The sequence below is a fragment of the Varanus komodoensis genome, unplaced genomic scaffold (assembly GCF_004798865.1).
Source record: "Varanus komodoensis strain SLA01 unplaced genomic scaffold, ASM479886v1 scaffold10, whole genome shotgun sequence".
Classification (NCBI taxonomy): domain Eukaryota; kingdom Metazoa; phylum Chordata; class Lepidosauria; order Squamata; family Varanidae; genus Varanus; species Varanus komodoensis.
The window spans coordinates 34,448,037-34,465,859 of NW_025335269.1; the positions used below are offsets into that span (position 1 = coordinate 34,448,037).

Sequence of the window (17,823 nt, forward strand, 5' to 3'; positions counted from 1 at the left end):
AAAAGTTTTGCCTTGAGGCACTTCATGGAATGGTGTTGAACACAACGTTTATGACAACTGTCATTTCTAGCAGGATAATTCTAGATGGAAGGGGCTCTAAGTGCAGTTCTTCCATCTTTCTAATGGATTTTCTCCATGAAGGGGAAAGATGGAAGAAGTGTAAATATACACATACATTGTCACAAGCTGGTTCCTCCCTTTGCACATTCAAGCCAAAGACCTTTATTGACAGAGTGGTTTCCTGAACCCAATTTAGTATTTACTTCTAGGAACTCTCCTTATGAGTATGTCTTGGGCCCCATTCTGTGTGTGTGTGGGGGCGGGGGGTGTCTTTTGGAAACAAGCAAGCCTCCTTTCCGCAGGCCAATCCTCTAATTGGGTAGCCCTCCCCTCCTCTGCCAATGTCACATCATAGGGTTGAGAGCCATATCTGCTTCTGTCTTAGAGAAACTGCCTCTCACTCATCTGCCTCTGAGAAAGTCCCCTGTTCCAAGTCCTCTCCCAATAACTGTACATCTTGGTAATTCTTAGAAGTTGAGTGCCTCTGCTCTCATTTCAGTGTCTGGATTTGGCCCACATTCCAAACCACCACCACCCCACTCTTTTTCCTGCTCCTCTGACTTCAAATCAGCACTTCTTGATAATGTGCACTAAAAGCAACTGCCCGTCTCCCAACATACATACACAGGAGGTTTACAACAGGAATACAGTATCTGGACTCGCCATAAACTTCCATGAATAGGGAAGGGTGATGGCAACATGAAAGTGTTGTCTGGAAGCATCCATCGGCTTGGATCCTAAGATAAGTGGACATTAAGGGGATGAACAGAAGACTGTTCCCCAAAGCCTCTCGGAGGGTCAGGGGCCACTCCTTAATAGGGCACGGGGAATGTTGAGAAGGAATCTCTCCAGATCAGGCAGAGCTTAACAGGCTTTTCAGGTGGTTACAGGGAGGAAGAGGGGAAGCATGGAAATGTTTCTCCCATTAACTTCCTCAAGAGAACTTGCCTTTAAGCTGCTCTGTGTTTGTTTCCAGAAGGAATCTTGGCATAAACAACCAGAAGGCATTGTATTAATTAATGAATGGATTTTCTGCAATAAAGAAGAAAGTAGAAGTGATAGGAAATACTAGAGGGGTATGAGTAGATGATATCATCTTGAGTCCTGGAAAAATTCTGCAAATGAAGTTGAGGAAAGGCATCATAAAAATCTAATCTGGATGCACCCTAAATGTTAATGGAGGAAAACAAGATATGTAAAGGCAGACTCTGTAGGAGATATAAACTCCTAGGATTTCTCTTGAATTCTCATTTCACATTTTCTGGCAAAGTGTTTTCAGTTGAGGACTAAGAGAAAAGGTTGCAACAGATGTTTTGGAATAAAACAATTTATTTCATTAAGCATAAAATGATACAATAAATTTCAAATGCTGTCATACTTTAAAGAGCAAAACTGTTATAAACAAAACCACTTATTAATTGGATCACTATAAATTAGTTGTCATTTGTGTTTCGTGTACCAGCAGGTACACTTTCACTATTTAAAAAGAGGACTTGTGTAACATTACACTAATCAAACAATACCCAAAACACAACAGAATATTTATGTCCCATGTTCCACATGTAGAGAACCTAATCAAAGTTCAGTTTCAATTTACAGGTGTACAATTGTACAATCTGTACAATTTACAGATGCACACTCAGTTTTTGTCATAGCTATTGGAATGTTTCGGTATCAACACATTTATATTATATGAACTATGTAATTATATAAGCCACACTGTATTCCTTGGAAGAGGAAGAAAGGTGGGATATAAATGCAATATAATAATATTAATAATAACATATGACTTTTCTTGCACATGCTTACTTAGAAGTCCATTAAAATCAGTGTAGATAAGGTTAGTGTTGCAATGTGATTCTGCATCTATCTACTTCAATGTGAATCCTATTTTCTTCAGAGGGACTTAGTACCATTGAAGTATGCGCAGAACTGCAATTGCCCAGGTACATGAATTTCTCCCAGGATATTATCACATATTGCTTACTGTTTTAGCCGTTCACCACATTCATTGACTTGAGCAAATTATTTCTAATAAGCACAACAGGACAAATATTTAAGTTTAAAACCACAAACTTCCTGGGAAAGGGTGAAGGGCTTGAATACTATGTGATTGCATGATGGACTCTTGTGTGGTACAGAAGAGTTCTGAAACTCACAGGAAAAGTTATAAACATGTCAATTTAAAAACAAAAACAAAAAAATGAGGTTTACAAAAATGCATTCTGACCATATAGCAAAGTGAGTCTAAATGGAGGCATAATTGGTCATAGCGAATATGCAAATTGTTGATACTCACTTAGCACATAGAGTTTATGCATAGGTAGAAACACATTACTTAACTGAACGTTGTCTTGTGCTGCTTAGAAAGAGCTACAAATCAATGCTCACACATCACAGCAACCTGTGAGCAAACCAGCAAACTGGTACAGGCAGTTCAATTGCACCCACTTAGTTCCTCCTGCCCTGGGTTGGTTAGCATGATGTCTAAACCAGGAACACTGCCTTGTTCTGTCCCAAACAAAGGATTGTTGCTGGATAACATGTCAGAGTTCCTGGTTCAGAACTTCAAATGGGCCCTGACTTATTTACCCACTCCTGCTGAGAAGGGGGACCACTCAGAAGCCATTAAACCAGCACACTGGCTTACTCAAAGTAACCCAAAAGGTTTTTAAAAGCAAAAAGCGTCTGTGCTGGCCATTATGTGCCAACTCTAACTTTTTGTGGAAGGAAAAAGAGTAAGCCTGGTCCCAAACCTCAAGCTATGAGAGTTAACCAATTTTAATTAATGTTCATCTGCTGGACTCAGTATGGTCACCCATATTAATAAATGTATCTCAGTTCAGTTCCAGCACAAACAAACTTGAGAAGCCAGCTAAATTAATACCTAATACATAGGACTGGGATTTACATCTGACTTCAGGTGGATTTATTTATGCAGATGAACTGGGAAATAAATTACAATTTTAATTTCAACCATTTCATGTGCTCCTTCCTTGATTTCCAACCAGGCTAGAAGAAAATGCAATTGGATTGATTCTATCATGGGATTAAGGCCTCAGTAATCATAATTAAAGCTACAAAGCATCACAAAGGGCCAATCTACAGCTGTAACCAGACTCATTCTCAGGTGGAGTAAATTGATAACATTCATTAAGTTGATAAGAGTCAACTTGCTGCCACTGAATATCTGTGGGGAAAATCTTCACTTTCTTTTATCCATATGTGTACACTGGCAAATGTAAGGATAAGATGAGTTTAAAACACTGAATAGCCAAAATTTTGTGGCACATCTTTGTAAATTTCTTTAAGCAATTTTGACAGCATGCAAACAAAACAGACAAAATATATAGACAAAATAGTCCACTAATTTACATCTAATTTCATGCAAAATATCCCTCTGATTTCAATGGACTTGATTCACGTGCAATTCAAAGTAGGATTGTGTCCACTGAGATTGCTTTAGACAGAGCAGGTCATCTGGAATCTGACTGATCTTTTGTAAATTATTCTGGTCACCAAACCTCAGTGCCAAGCTCTGCTCTAAGCCTAGAAATACATAAGAAGTATAGAATCTGGATTCATGTTCTGCAAATACTTTTGCAATTCATTTCCTACTTCCAATTCTCATGATACAATGAATTAAAATCTACTCAAACAATAGAACCCAATAAGCTCAGTGCAGTATACCCATATTTGCAATAGTCTGAATTTTTTAAGTATAATGAAAGGTCTAAGGAACTAGTTTACTGGTACTGAGAAACTGATAAAGACTCTTTGTAAGATATTTTAAATGTATGTCAGCTTTTCCCAAAGTACTGCTCTCCAGATGTACTGAATTTCAACTCCCAGAATGCCCCAGTTATAGTCTAACACATCTGGAGTATGCCAAGTTAGGGAAAGCGGATGGAATGCAATAGCACAAGACTGTTAACAGATTTTTTAAAAACAGAAACCAGGAACAGTCTTCAAAACTAGTAAACTAAAAACTGCACTTACGTTTTTCACTGTAGTTTTACATCTCTTGATAATCTCAACAAAGGATCCGATGCATACTAAGGACTTATAGTTTCTAATCCATCAGAACTAAGCAAGTTTAAGCCCACTGAATTCAAGTGGTCTATGCATGTCTGTTCTGAGTTTGATTATGGCATAATTTCTTTAAAGTAATGCAAACCATGTCTACTCTTCTCTTCCCTTCTGAAGGGTAAATATTGATATTTGAAATACCTAGATTATATTTACAGCTGTACAATACTAACATCATATACTTCTTAAAAATAGCATTATAATATTTTATCAACAAAGAGTAATTAGGATAGGTCTTAGGAAAGACTGATAGACTAATTTCCCTCCTCAGCACAAAATTTTATTACTTCATCTTTGTGAAAGTATCAAATCCAATACTTTGATTTCTCCTGTGCAGGGCATTTTAACTTCATTAGACTCTGTTACTTGCATTAATTGTGGAAGTTCTGATTGTAATTCTGCTAGTGGTTGCCTAAAAATGCCAACCTTGTAATTTTTCTGCTAGTGTGACATTGGAGAGAACCCTTAAAAGCTTACATTTGTCCTTCATTGTTTCTTAATTCCTCAGTGCTACTTGTAGCATATACCCTGTTCAGATATGCCAGTTCCTATGGACATCTTGGCCTGCTTTTGTTTTGTTTTGTTTTGTTTTTTTTTTGGGGGGGGGGGTAATCCATTGGAAAGCTCTCCTGTGCAAGTGAAATGCAGGAGACAGCCTTAATTTTAATGGGGCTTGCAAAAGGGAACTTTTCAATGGGTTGTGCCAAATCACTTAGTTGCAGATGATCAACTGTCTTCAAGAACACTCTTCTTTGCTTGGTGGTACGTCAAGTATAACAAATGGGGAAGTGGATTGTTCCTACTTCACCATGCAAAGAGGAGCTCTGCCAGGAAAACAGTAAGAACAAAAAGAATTAATTGGAAATGACTGTAGAGCTGAAAATGAACGAAGAAGTCCACATTATCAGTGGGCAAAATAAGCTGTGTCTAGACCTCCTAAGGTGTGTGCCTATTTCTCTCTCCCTCACACGTGTCCTGTTCAGTGTGAGGAGGGCAGTGCACCAGTTCTGCCCTCTTCCATCACCTTCACACACAGAGAGAATTTCTGAATAGGAAAACCTCTTCTCTCCATGAAGACTCTTCACATGACTTCAAACCCCAGTTGTGCAAGGTTCTAAATGCTGTGCAGAACCACCATGCATAGTGGAAACTCTTCCCTTCAGAAATTGCCCTCCATATGTAGAAGGCGATGGAAACGGTGACAGAGGGGAGCCCAGGAAACACACCCTCCCTCGTTGCACATTTCCTGGCAAAGAATCAGAATCCTGGAAGAGGGCACATTCATACTGAAATACAGAAATGGATCACTGTTAATTTTTGCAGGTTTGGATTTCACCAGTTATTCATGGTATGTTCAGGTGTGGTACAGGATAGGAAAATGGGATTTTTTCTAGACATTTTCTTTGTCAAATTCACAAACAAAATTCATTGTAATATGACAGGCCACATCATTCCACCGCCCTGAGGCTATCATTTCGACACAGTGTTCCTCATCATAAGCGTTATTTGGCTCGCCAGTACTCCATTTGTTGAAGGTTTGCATAGGCGATCGATCAGAATACACAAAATTGCCCTCTTTTTCTAGGTCATTAATGCCAATGAAAACTCGACTCAGGCCAGCTTGACTGATGTAAGACGCAATTAGGCTATTGGTACTCTCATCCTTGGGCATGCTCAGTGTTCCTCCTCTTCCCTGGCAGTAGAGTTGGGCATCCATATACCTCTTCTCCTCTTTCACCAGCAGGTAGGTCTTATTATCTGTCTCACGCACACCAGCAACAGCTGCAGGGGAGGGCAGTGCTGAAAAGTGAGAACTTGCATTTCTATGAACCAACTTAAAGAATATTACATAAGACAGACACAATATACTGACTATAAAGCGAGGTTATTTTAAATGCAATTTGTCAACATGGAGGGAATGTTTGCATGGACGGGCTTACCTTTTTTAATGAACTTCAGTTCAGTTGTCAGCAGTGTCACCTGGTTATCCATTTTGCCAATGGCTGTCCGTAGTGGGACACATTCACAAGGAACTCCTGCAAAATCTGTGTATAAGTATACTTGGGCATTTGCATGACAGCCTCATATTGCTTGCTCGCCACCCAGGAAAGTACGCATCTCACAGCTTTAACCCATGGGCCTGCTCCAAGCCTCTTGAGAATACCCCTGACGAGCTACTGTACCTACTGAATTGTCACCTCTCCTGCATATACACAGGAGAGCCAGTTACTTATCTTCACACAGCTCTCCTTCTCACATATGGAATCACATGCATAAAACTTCCAGAACTGAGCTGCACTCAGATAAAGGTCACAGGGTCCAGGAACCATTCTTGCTAGTCAGTTTGTGTCAGATTGTTGTTAGGTACCATGAAGTCATCTCCAACTTTTAGCAACCCTGTAAATGAAAGCCCTCCAAAATGTCCTGTCCATGACAGCTCCATTCAGCTCTTCCAAGTGCAAAACTGTGGTTTCCTTTCCTTATATTTGGTCTTCCCTTTCATCTTCTGCCTTTGACTTTCTCTAACATGATTGTCTTCAGTACAATCATACTGTCAGTACAGTCACAGAAATGGCTGCTGAAACTTATATCCAAATACATCTGCATACACATTGATATTCCTCCATGTAATCCTATACCAAGCGGGAATTGTGCGGAGAAATCAAATAGCTTCTTCATATGCATAAATGGATATATATGCAGAATAATGTACATGCATGTGTGAATCTGCTCTTAAAGTGTCCAACAATTTTATAACAAACTAGTATTAGTATTGCCACATGCAATTGGGTAAAGGTTTATGTTGTGAGATCTTAGATATGCTTATAAGAAACATTGTTGCAAAATTTAGGCTTAAATTGAAGAAAGTAGGGGAAAGCACTAGGCCACTCAGGTATGACCTAAATCACATCCCTGATGAATATACATTAGAGGTGACAAATAGTTTTAAGGAATTAGATCTGATAGACAGAGTGCCTGAAGAACTATGGACGGAGGTTCGCAACATTGTACAAGAGGTAGCAACTAAAGCTATCCCAAAGAAAAAGAAATGCAAGAAAGCAAAATGGCTGTGAGGAAGCTTTACAAATAGCTGAGGAAAGAAGGGAAGCAAAAGGCAAGGGAGAAAGAGAGATACCCAATTGAATGCAGAATTCCAGAGAATAGCTAGAAGAGATAAGAATGCCTTCTTAAATGAACAGTGCAAAGAAATAGAAGAAAACAATAGAATAGGGAGGACCAGAGATCTCTTCAAGAAAATTGGAGGTTTGAAGGGAACATTTCATGCAAAGATGGGCATGATAAAGGACCAAAATGGCAGGGACCTAACAGAGGCAGAAGAGATTAAGAAGAGGTGGCAAGATTACACAGAGGAACTATACAAGAAAGAGCTTAACGTCCCTGATAACCAGGATGGGGTGGTCACTGACCTTGAGCCAGACATCCTGGAATGTGAAGTCAAATGGGCCTTAGGAAGTCTGAGCAACAACAAAGCTAGTGGAGGTGACAGTATTCCACTGAGCTATTCAAAATCTTAAAAGACGACGCAGTATGTAAAAGTGCTATACTCAATATACCAGCAAATTTGGAAAACTCAACAGTGGCCACAGGACTGGAAAAGGTCAGTTTATATTCCCATCCCAAAGAAGGGCAATGCCAAAGAATGGTCAAACTATTGCACCATTGCACTCATTTCACATGCTAGCAAAGTTATGCTCAAAATCCTACAAGCTAGGCTCCAGCAGTATGTGGACTGATAACTACCAGAAGTACAGGCAGGATTTCGAAGAGGCAGAGGAACTAGAGATCAAATTGCCAACATATGCTGGATCATGGAGAAGGCTAGGGAATTCCAGAAAAATATCTACTTCTGCTTCATTGACTATGCTAAAGCCTTTGATTGTGTGGATCACAACAAATTGTGGCAAGTTCTCTTAAAGAGATGGGTGCACTAGACCATCTTATTTCTCTCTTGAGAAATCTATATGCGGGTCAAGAAGCAACAGTGAGAACTGGACATGGAACCACTGATTGGTTCAAAATTGAGAAAGGAGTTCGGCAAGGCTGTATACTGTCACCCTGCCTATTTAACTTATATGCAGAGCACATCATGAGAAAGGCAGGGCTAGATGAATCACCAGTTGGAATTAAGATTGCCGGGAGAAATATCAACAACCTCAGGTATGCAGATGATACCAGTGTCATGGCAGAAAGTGAAGAGGAACTAAAAAGCCTCTTGATGCGGGTGAAGGAGGAGAGTGCCAAAGTTGGCTTGAAACTCAACATTAAGAAAACTAAGATCATGGCATCCAGTCCTCTCACTTCTTGGCAAACAGATGGGGAAGAAATGGGGGTAGTGACAGATTTTATTTTCCTGGGCTCCAAGATCACCGCAGACGGGGACTGCAGTCAAGCAATTAAAAGACACTTGCTCCTGGGGAGGAAAGCTATGGCAAATCTAGATAGCTTACTAAAAAGCAGAGATATCACCCTGCTGACAAAAGTGCGTATAGTCAAGGCCAGCGCTTTTTTTGTCATAGAGCGCCCCGGAACAGAGTTCCGGCACCATTTTTCAACAGATTTTCCAAGTTTTAAAAGTAACTTTTGAAAATTTGATGTATGGTCCACGTGGGTTTGAATCGCCCTGTCGAGCGTAGCAGGTCAGTGGCAAAATCATTAAAATGGTGCATGTGGGCTGCTTGTGTGTTGAATCCGATGCATGTGTACTTCATCTGCACTGGTTGTGATGATGCTGCTTGGCTTGTGGCACTGCTCGGCTTGTGACTGGTCGTGTGGTCGCGCGCTGAGTGCTTACTGCGGGCGGCGACCGATATGTTTCATTACACATATGTTTCGTGTGGGTGTGTGTACAGTGATTGACTCCGTGCGAAAGGTAAATAATTTCATGAGTTCCAGCACCTTTTTTCGCAACTAACAACAACAACAAGAAACATACTATTAAAGTCAAAGTTCACATGATTTACCTGGATCTCCATTAGGGCCAGGTGGGCCTACATCACCGTTATCTCCTTTTTCTCCTATGAAAGAAAAATTAAGCTTCTCAACAAATAGGTCAAGGCTTTTGTTTCTATTTGACATTAAGATATTGCCACCATAATGCTATGGGGAACAATAGTGGTACCACATTAAGCTCAGGCGTTAATGAAATCAATGTAGCTTCTTCATTAATGCATTTTAGGATCAGAATGTACTTTATTTAGCTGTATAGATTGCACATCCATCAATCATGAAGAAAACCTTTATCTGACAAAGGAGGATGACCCCTTATGCATCGGAAGAGTGGGGTATACTCAAAAAAAGCTTATGCTAACCCTAACCCCAAACTGGTTTCTTCCAGATGCTGCAATGCCTATGATGGCTGTGGCTGATGGAAATTATAGACCACACCTGGAGGCTGTCCTGTTGAGGAAAGCTACTTTATGCCTTGATGAGTATGTAACTCTTTCAGTTCCTAGGAAACTTTTTTTTTTTAACCACTGAGATTGTTTGCATTCATGGTTAATATTTTAATAAGCTTACTGTTGAGATACAGCATTTCAGATGTGTAAAGTAATCATAGGACTTCCATTGTGAAAACTTTAATATTCGTTACCCTAGTTCTACCTGCAAGCTGCATATTTCAGATCCAGACCAAAATGCCACAGCTTATTTGCACTATTGCTAGAATAGTAATTCTTCTTATTTGGAATATATATCTGCATGAATGGGAGTTTAGCTTCACTTTAATTATTAACCCCAGCATTGATACAAGATATGTCAGTGATTTTAGCAGAATCATGTTGGGGAAATCAATCTATTCAACTGCTTCAGAATCGAATAGGATATTATTGCTTCCCCCTGTCCACACCACCCAAGTAACCCAGTGCACAGTATCAGTCCCATGTCAGCAGGCCTGGCTGCAGATTTTAGAGGTGCGTCCTACAGGCAGATTGCTCTCAGCATTGCACCCCCTTACCCACCCCCGGCAGCTGCATTTCCATAATTTCCAGTTCCAACCTTCTCCTCCTGCCTGCTCTTGGATGGGTGGGACAGAGGGAAGCAGCCAGCACCCTCCCATTCAAGGTCCATCACAAGTTTATCCAGCTGTTCTGTAAGCTAGTCAGTGACTGTGCAGGAGAAGCAAGGGCAGCCATCAGCTTTCCCTTGCAGCTGTTCTCAGGCCTATCCAGCATCAACACTCTAATGGACTGGGAGCTGAGCAGCTGTTCTGTTCATAGGCCTTCATAGCATAGCTGCTGCCCAGTCAACTTGCAAATGCAAAGCTGGCTGCTACAACAGGACTGCTGCTGAGGCACAGGGGCTACATGTTGGTAGATGATGGTGTCGGTAGAGATACCTGGCAAAGCGTCAGCACTGCTGGGCCCAGCTGAGGTGTCAGGGCCTCAGCAAATGCCCCCGCATACCAGGAACTGGAAGTATATCAGTGAATCAGAAGCCCTTGACGAAATGGAAAACATACAACATTCTTTGGGGTATGATAGCACCTGGACTTATGCCTTATTGATACAGCATATCTTCTAAGTCTGTTTTAAGGTAATAACAATGAATGGCACAACCTAGTCACAATGATCATAAGCTGCCTCCTGAACTTGGGGGGCTTACTCTCATCCCATGAAGGGCAGGAGAAGCAGTAGAGCTAATCTTTGCCTCCCCATCCTCCTGCCTTGCATTCTTTTAGTTGGGGTGTTTTGGAGTGGAAGGGAAGAAGACTGGATAGGACCCAAGATAATTGATATCCTAACCTCTCCAGATTTCTCCCCTCCCTGCCCATTTGAACACTTACTTTTTCTCTCTCTCTCCAAGATTGCTTTTCCAACCTTGAGGAGCAGCTGGTGCAGTTCTTCCACAACAGCTGTAAGGGATCAGAAGGCTGCAGTTCCAATTCTCAGTTCCAAGATCAGAGCACTGTCTCTGACCTGGGAATCCAAGTTATCCAGCGGGCCCTCAGATGCTCTTTAGGGCCACAGAATTGCTCCCTAAAAGAGTATATAAGTCTGATTTAGCTGCAGAATGTTTAGTTTGCACATGTTTCCTGTGTAAGGGAAACTCAAATTCACATATCTGTCAGTTCACCAGTGATGGCAAGCAATATCAATAGTAATGTCTTTGCAGAATGAACCTTGCCAAAAGGGGGGGGGGGGCAGGGGAGAGAGAAAGAGAGAAACTGAACATCTTTAGTACACTCAAATGAAACACAGCAGTTTTAAATTTTAACTTACATTGCAAGAAAGCATACCTTTTGAACCAATGGGCCCAATTTTTCCATGGCGCCCCATGCTACCTTTCTGTCCTTTGTCCCCCATTTCTCCTACAAAAAATCAGAAACAAATTAAGAACATGAAGTCTTTTATCATATACCACTAGCAGTGCTATCTCATCAAGTATGTCATTCTATGACCGAAGTCTTAATTTGCTGCATTACCAAACATGCAGAAATTCAACAATGAAGCCATTTTTTTCTCTATTAAGTCACATGGAATGAAAGAATATTTTACTGTACTCTGTATGAACTGAGATTTAAACAAAATTTTAGCAAAATTCAATGTTTTATAACTTACACATACAAGATTCTTGGCAACATTTAAATTCTGAATTATTTAAAATGTTGATACTAATCTTTTGTTTGAAAATGAATATTCTGAATCAAAATCTGGCAAGATGCAAAAAGACATATATGTTCTTGAATGTGTCAGTCAATATCCTCATCTTTAAGAGCTGACAAATTTGATGCCAGATCTCCAGAATGATATGCTAACTTAGGTGATCATATTCACACTTCAATTTTGTATGAATCTCACACAGATTTGTTGCTGGTTACATGAGTGTGATCATGCATAAGCCAGTATATCTGGATTATACTTCGTTACTGTGAATGAGCAGCACGCTTGTGCATGCAGCTTATTCATCCCTATTTTGCCCTTCCTTTCACAAAAACTGTTAAAATAAACCAAGAAAGGATACCTTATTGTGACATCTGAACCCAGATCCTGCTTTGTCGCTCCTAAACAAGTTTGGACCAGAAATCACCAAGAAACCACATCTTGTTGTTGGCTTAATCACAGTTTGTTTGGGAGCAACAAATCAAGATCCTGTGTTTGGACACCAAAATAAGCTAACTCTGTTCACTTAGTTTTACCTTCTCAGCCAAACGGGGAAGTAACTGGGATGTATGCAGTAGCATGCTGCTTCTTAACGGTAAATCAGGATAACCCAGGAATCCTGACTTATCATTATGGCATTATGAAAACCCTGGTTTGAAAAACCAAAAGCCAGCCTTGGATCTCTCTGCCTTTCTCTGATGCATATGTCTACACTGTTCTCTTGTCAACTGTCAACATGGCTTAGTATTTCATTTGTATGCATATTAACCATTCAGGTTTAATTAAGTGTTAATGTCAGGCTCACTCTTAATCCTTAATGCATTTGTAAATCCAGGTTAAGAGAAAATCAGATTAGTATAAATCAAGGTTAGCCCTGGTATATATATAACACTAAATTAATTTTCCCCAACCAAGTACCTCCCAGGTATTTTGGACTACAATTTCCACAAGCCCATGATATCATGGGTAATGTTGAGGAATGCTGCAAATTGTAGTCAAGGACCTAGGATCCTGACTGGTTGTTCATACACATGCCAGGATTTGTAAGACAACAATGACAACTGATTTCTTGAGTTCAGATGTCACAATAAACTATCTTTTCCTGGCTTGTTTTAACAATATTTGTGAAGGTAAGGGAAGCAAAGTGGGAGCAAACAGGCTACATGCACTAGTATGCATCAAGTGCAAGGAAGGCTGAGCTAAACCATAGCTTGTAAAAGGGGCAGGGTTCAAAGAATTCACACTAGGAATGAGAGGTCAAAAGGGGAACAAAGCTGTATTTCAAGATGATGATTCCCAATTGCAAACCATGGTTTTCAGGGAAGCAGTTTTACATCTGCATCAAAAAGTATAAATTAAAAATAAGAACACTTTTAGGAGAGCAGAGAAATGGTAATCTAAGGAAAAAAAGTATTCTGTGGACATCTCTAATAATGGGTATGGGTTTAAACATGAGTTTAAACAAAGCTTAAGTAACATATCAAAGGTTGAGACATAACACATTAGAATCAGGATAATGCAATGTAAGAGAAATAGAGCCTGAGAACACAGTTGCCAAAGGTTTGCATTTACTTAAGCCCTTATGAAATGGATAGGTCATGCCCTCACAAAACACATCTGAGATTGTAGCTTCCAGGTCTAGATTGTGCTATGCAGGTTGCAAGCAGCACAGCTTAAAGATCATCTCCCCCATGCCCCCCACCACATATATTTGAAGCCTGTATTAATGAGAAGTGCACAATAGCCTCAGCTATGCACTCAAGAAGATTTCGCATAATAACTATTGGAACCTCACAGCAGGAACCAAGACATTTTTTCAGTTTTAATAGCAATGCTAGATAGCACTTTATACCAGAACGGTGGCAAAATGAGCCACTTAAAAATTGGCTGCCTCAGCAATTTTTAATGAATAAAAGATAAATACACACATTATAGCACAAATCAGATATAAATATTGTCAACAACACTTCAGCATCTGGCTGTCTTTTTCATTATTTGCCCAGGCTTCTTATTATGTATGCACCCAAATTTGTTGAAAGAGGTTAGATTCATTCTCTGAATGTGACTTTAGGAAATGCTATTATTCTTTAGAATGTAGCACCTAAATGAAGCTGAAGAATGAAAACCACAAATTGTTATCTTAAGTAAATTAAGTAGATGCCATTCTGTTAAAGCACGCACCCTGGCAGCCAGAGACTAGGAGCACGCTATAGCTAGTCCAGTTTATACAGAAAGCCTAAGGAGATTCCACATGGTCAAAAGTTTCCAGCTGGATGTGGCAACGATTGGCTCCCCTGACAAGTCAGCTGATACGTACTCCAGAGGAATTCCAGATCTTATGTTTCTCGCTGGTGCTCCAGGGAGAATCCTTGTGGAGATGAACAAGCAGGAGGACAGTGCAATCAAAGGACTGGAACAAGGCTTGGCGGTTGATTGAAACACCCAGAATGCAGCGAGTGGAGCCAACAGCCATTCTTGGCAGACATCCCATGACCAGGATTCTGGGGAAGGGGACCTTGCAACAGCGGAGATGGGAGTTTTAGGAAACCAAAGTGGGAGCACAGCGATCTCATGGTTGCTGTCCACAAGTTGCCAGGCTGACCAGGAGAGTGGGAGTGTTTTGGAAGGGATGGAAGGGATGGAAGAAGCAGAAGAGGAAAAGCCATTGCCTTGCCTGGCAGATGATAAAAGGACATATTGCTTCCAATGTCTATTGCACTATATTGTACATATTTTTTATTTCTTAAAAAGGGCCCAGCTAGCCAAATTTTAACTGACTCACTTTGTCACAATTCTTCTGCAAAATGTTGCATGACATTGCCATTGAAACAGGAAAACCTGCTTATGCCTCTTAATAAGTTCCAGTACACATTTTGAAACAACTTTTAAAGAGCATAGCTGAGGCTGTCACACACTCTTTATTAATGTGGGAATGACACACAACTGGGGCCTTATTAGGCAAATTTAGGTGGTTGCTTCAGATGGCAGGTGCTGGAAAACAGAGTTAATTTGCCTAGGATAACCTGGGCTTGGGAAAGCAACGTGATACTCATTTGGAGTGAATCCCAGTGAGCTCACTAGGACTTCATTCTCAATAGATGTGTATAAGATTGCACTGTAAAACTCCTGAAAAGACAGAAGAGCTTCCAAGCTACTGCTTCTGTGTTGTGAGCCTGTCCCCTTCTTGCCCTTAGGCTCCAAAACATTGAATTGCCTGTTTCTTACCAGTGTAGTGGAAGATACTGACCCATTGCCTGCACTGCAGAAAAAATCAGCTGCCAGACCAGGCAATGATTGTACATGGACTGGCTGGGGTGCCCACCTGCCCTTTGTCTCAAACATCAAAATGTAGTGGGCCAGTCCTGCATATAGCAAACTTCTTGGAGCAGGTGACATAAATAGCAGACTCATCAGCTGACACCATGGGACACCAGCTCATGGCCATGCACAGAAAATCAGATAGATGATTACCTGCCCTAACTCTGTAGGGAAACAATTTCCCTGAAGAGCTGTGCTGTGCAACTTGAATGTTTGCATCTTGCATTCTGAAATGTCATAAGTCTTAATCAAGATATTATTTGACTGACCCTGTGGGTTCTTGAAGTATGATGAATTCTTTGGGTTCTACCACACAGTCCTTGAACACAGAAAACAACTCCTGAAGCAACCTACACTCCTGACACCTAGGAATAGGTGCTCCCAGAACCATGAACAAAAGAGCTGAAGCTACTAACTACAAAACACCAGAATAAAAAGAGCATCCAGCTCAACAGATGTGCTTGCACACCAAAAGCTGGCTTGAATGAAGGGCTCTTTCCCTGCCAGTGGAAGGATAGCAAAAATAGTTTAGCCTCCATCAACAGGAAGTTCCATAGCCAGAGAGGAACGGACACCAATAAGGCCCTTTTTCATGACATCACCAAACATGCCTCTGAAAACAATGGTCTTGAAAAGGCAGACTTTTCTGAGGATCTTAATTATCAGGAAGCTTATCTTTCATGTAGCTTGGCCCCAAAGCCATATAGCACTTTATAGGTTACAATCAGTGCCTGTTCTGCCAAACAGGCTGGTTTCTAGTGAAACTTTGCAACAAAGGAGTTGTGTGCTCCCTATAAGCCACTCCATCAAAAGTCTGGCCACAGCATTCTGGACTAGGTGAAGTTTTGGAACAGCTTTCAAAGGCAGCCTCACATTCAGCATGTTACATAGTCCAAATGGGATGTCACTCAGGCATTTGTGACTTTGGTGAGATCAGATGTCTCTGCAATCTCCAGGGAGAAAGAATGAGTTTAGATCAGACTTCCCAGCCTGGCACTCCACAAAGTACAAGTCCCATCGACTTGAACCAATAAATGCTGGCCAGTGATCGTGGGAGTTGCAATCCAACACATCTGGCGGCTGCCAGGTTGGGGAAGACTGTTGTAGATATACCTCCATATCTGCAGAAAGAGGCAAAAGACTAACCTTTAAACCTCTGCTCACAAATTTTGGCCTGGCTGGCTTGTCAATTATCGTTTCTTGCAGCAAGCAAGGTCAACTCTCATCTTCTCATTTCCTCCCTCTTGGAAGGTGTACAGGGAAGAGTAGCCAAACAGCAAGGCTAAGAAGCTCAGAAGATTGGCAGTGGGCCTCTGCTTAGCAGTTGCCTGAGGATCCCAACAAGCTGACACCAGCCCTGTCTCCAGTCATGAAACCAATGCTCTCTCTCTCATTCAACACAATACATTAGGCTGTCTTAAAAGAGGTTTTCGTTACCTCTTTTAAGAGGTAAACATTTTTTTTATTGTTAATACTACAGTGAAATACAGTGGAGACTTTCATTGCTGGTTGTCAGCATCTGGATGCTGTATTTAAACAGAAAGAAATCTTGTTCATGGAAAATTTCTCATCACAGTCACATCAATGTGGTCTTCACTCCTCAATAAATCAACAGAGGATCCTTGCCAGGCCAAGGAGATACCGTATTGGGAACCACAGTATCCCCTAAAGATGGCCAGTGCTGCAGCATTCCTTAGAAGAAATTGAAAGGAGAAAAGCAAAATGGGCTGCCTGATCAAGAACAGGATCAATTAAAGAGCAATTGAAAATGGAGGAAAGAAGTACATGAGAAGTATGATCCCCTGGACCTCCCCTAGCAGTCTTTAATATGTTGTTTCAGGCAGCTGCATCAGAAATTAAACAGGCACACATATAGCCCATAAATACAACATTACATATAAACACAATTAATTTACTCCCTGTGAGTTAATGCCCTTTCCCATAAACATCATGTGGCACAGGACATTTATCAATAGCTGCCAGCAGAAGGAAGTTCATGTGCCCTCCTCACAAACTGTTTCACTTATCTCAGAATCCAGGAAACACAACTACTTATTGTCCTGTCTTTGTTACATACTGACCCTTCCATTCCAGCAAACATCCCTATATTCCAATCCTGACAAAAGAACTGAGTCTCTTATGTCAAAGCAAAGTCCCATATTTCATAGGACTTTCTTCCTGTATCCCCTTGGGCATAATTTCATGTACTATGAGTCTACAGGGTAGTAGTTCTTCACACATTATAAAATTTCCTGCACAGAAACCATTTCTGTATATGCAAGCACATGTAATCCTTGTGTAGTTAGCCAGATGCAAGAACTCCACATCTGTGTTTCTTGCTACTGGCAAACTAAATGGGTGGCTACAATTTCTTATGGCTTCCTAGTATGTACACTGCACAAATAGGTGAAGAAAAAGCCAGTGTGTGTCTTCATCACATGTAACAATCTACATTTTAGGTGTGTGAAACAGCCCTTCCTCTGAACATGCTGTAATGTTTATTCCAGCACATTATTTCCTTTGATTCTGTTATTAGCACAGTCTACAACCATTTTCTGAAGAATCCTTGACTTATTTTCCAAGGAATATGATGATAGTTGTTTACAAGAGCAAAGTAGGGCTATCAAGGACAGGATGTTTTGGAGGGCATTCATTCACAGGATTGCCATAGGTCAGAGACAACATGAAGACATGTTAACAACAACATGTTTCCACATAAACATAGGTGGAGCATCAG

General features: G+C 40.8%; 1 protein-coding gene across 3 annotated transcripts in view; it reads right to left on the minus strand.

Moving 5' to 3' along the window:
* Positions 1 to 1,371: 1,371 nt before the first annotated feature.
* Positions 1,372 to 17,823, minus strand: part of COLEC11 (collectin subfamily member 11) — a 30,930-nt gene continuing 14,478 nt past the window's right edge. For 2 of the 3 annotated variants that reach the window (XM_044418638.1, XM_044418645.1), the window contains exons 4-7: positions 11,405 to 11,476; positions 9,132 to 9,185; positions 6,090 to 6,185; positions 1,372 to 5,949 (exon numbers count right to left, since the gene is read on the minus strand). In XM_044418638.1, coding sequence (XP_044274573.1) covers positions 5,540 to 5,949; positions 6,090 to 6,185; positions 9,132 to 9,185; positions 11,405 to 11,476 — 632 coding nt within the window. In that variant the 3' untranslated portion in view covers positions 1,372 to 5,539. The remainder of the gene's footprint in view (positions 5,950 to 6,089; positions 6,186 to 9,131; positions 9,186 to 11,404; positions 11,477 to 17,823) is intronic. The other variant, XM_044418654.1, reaches the window with a different exon arrangement.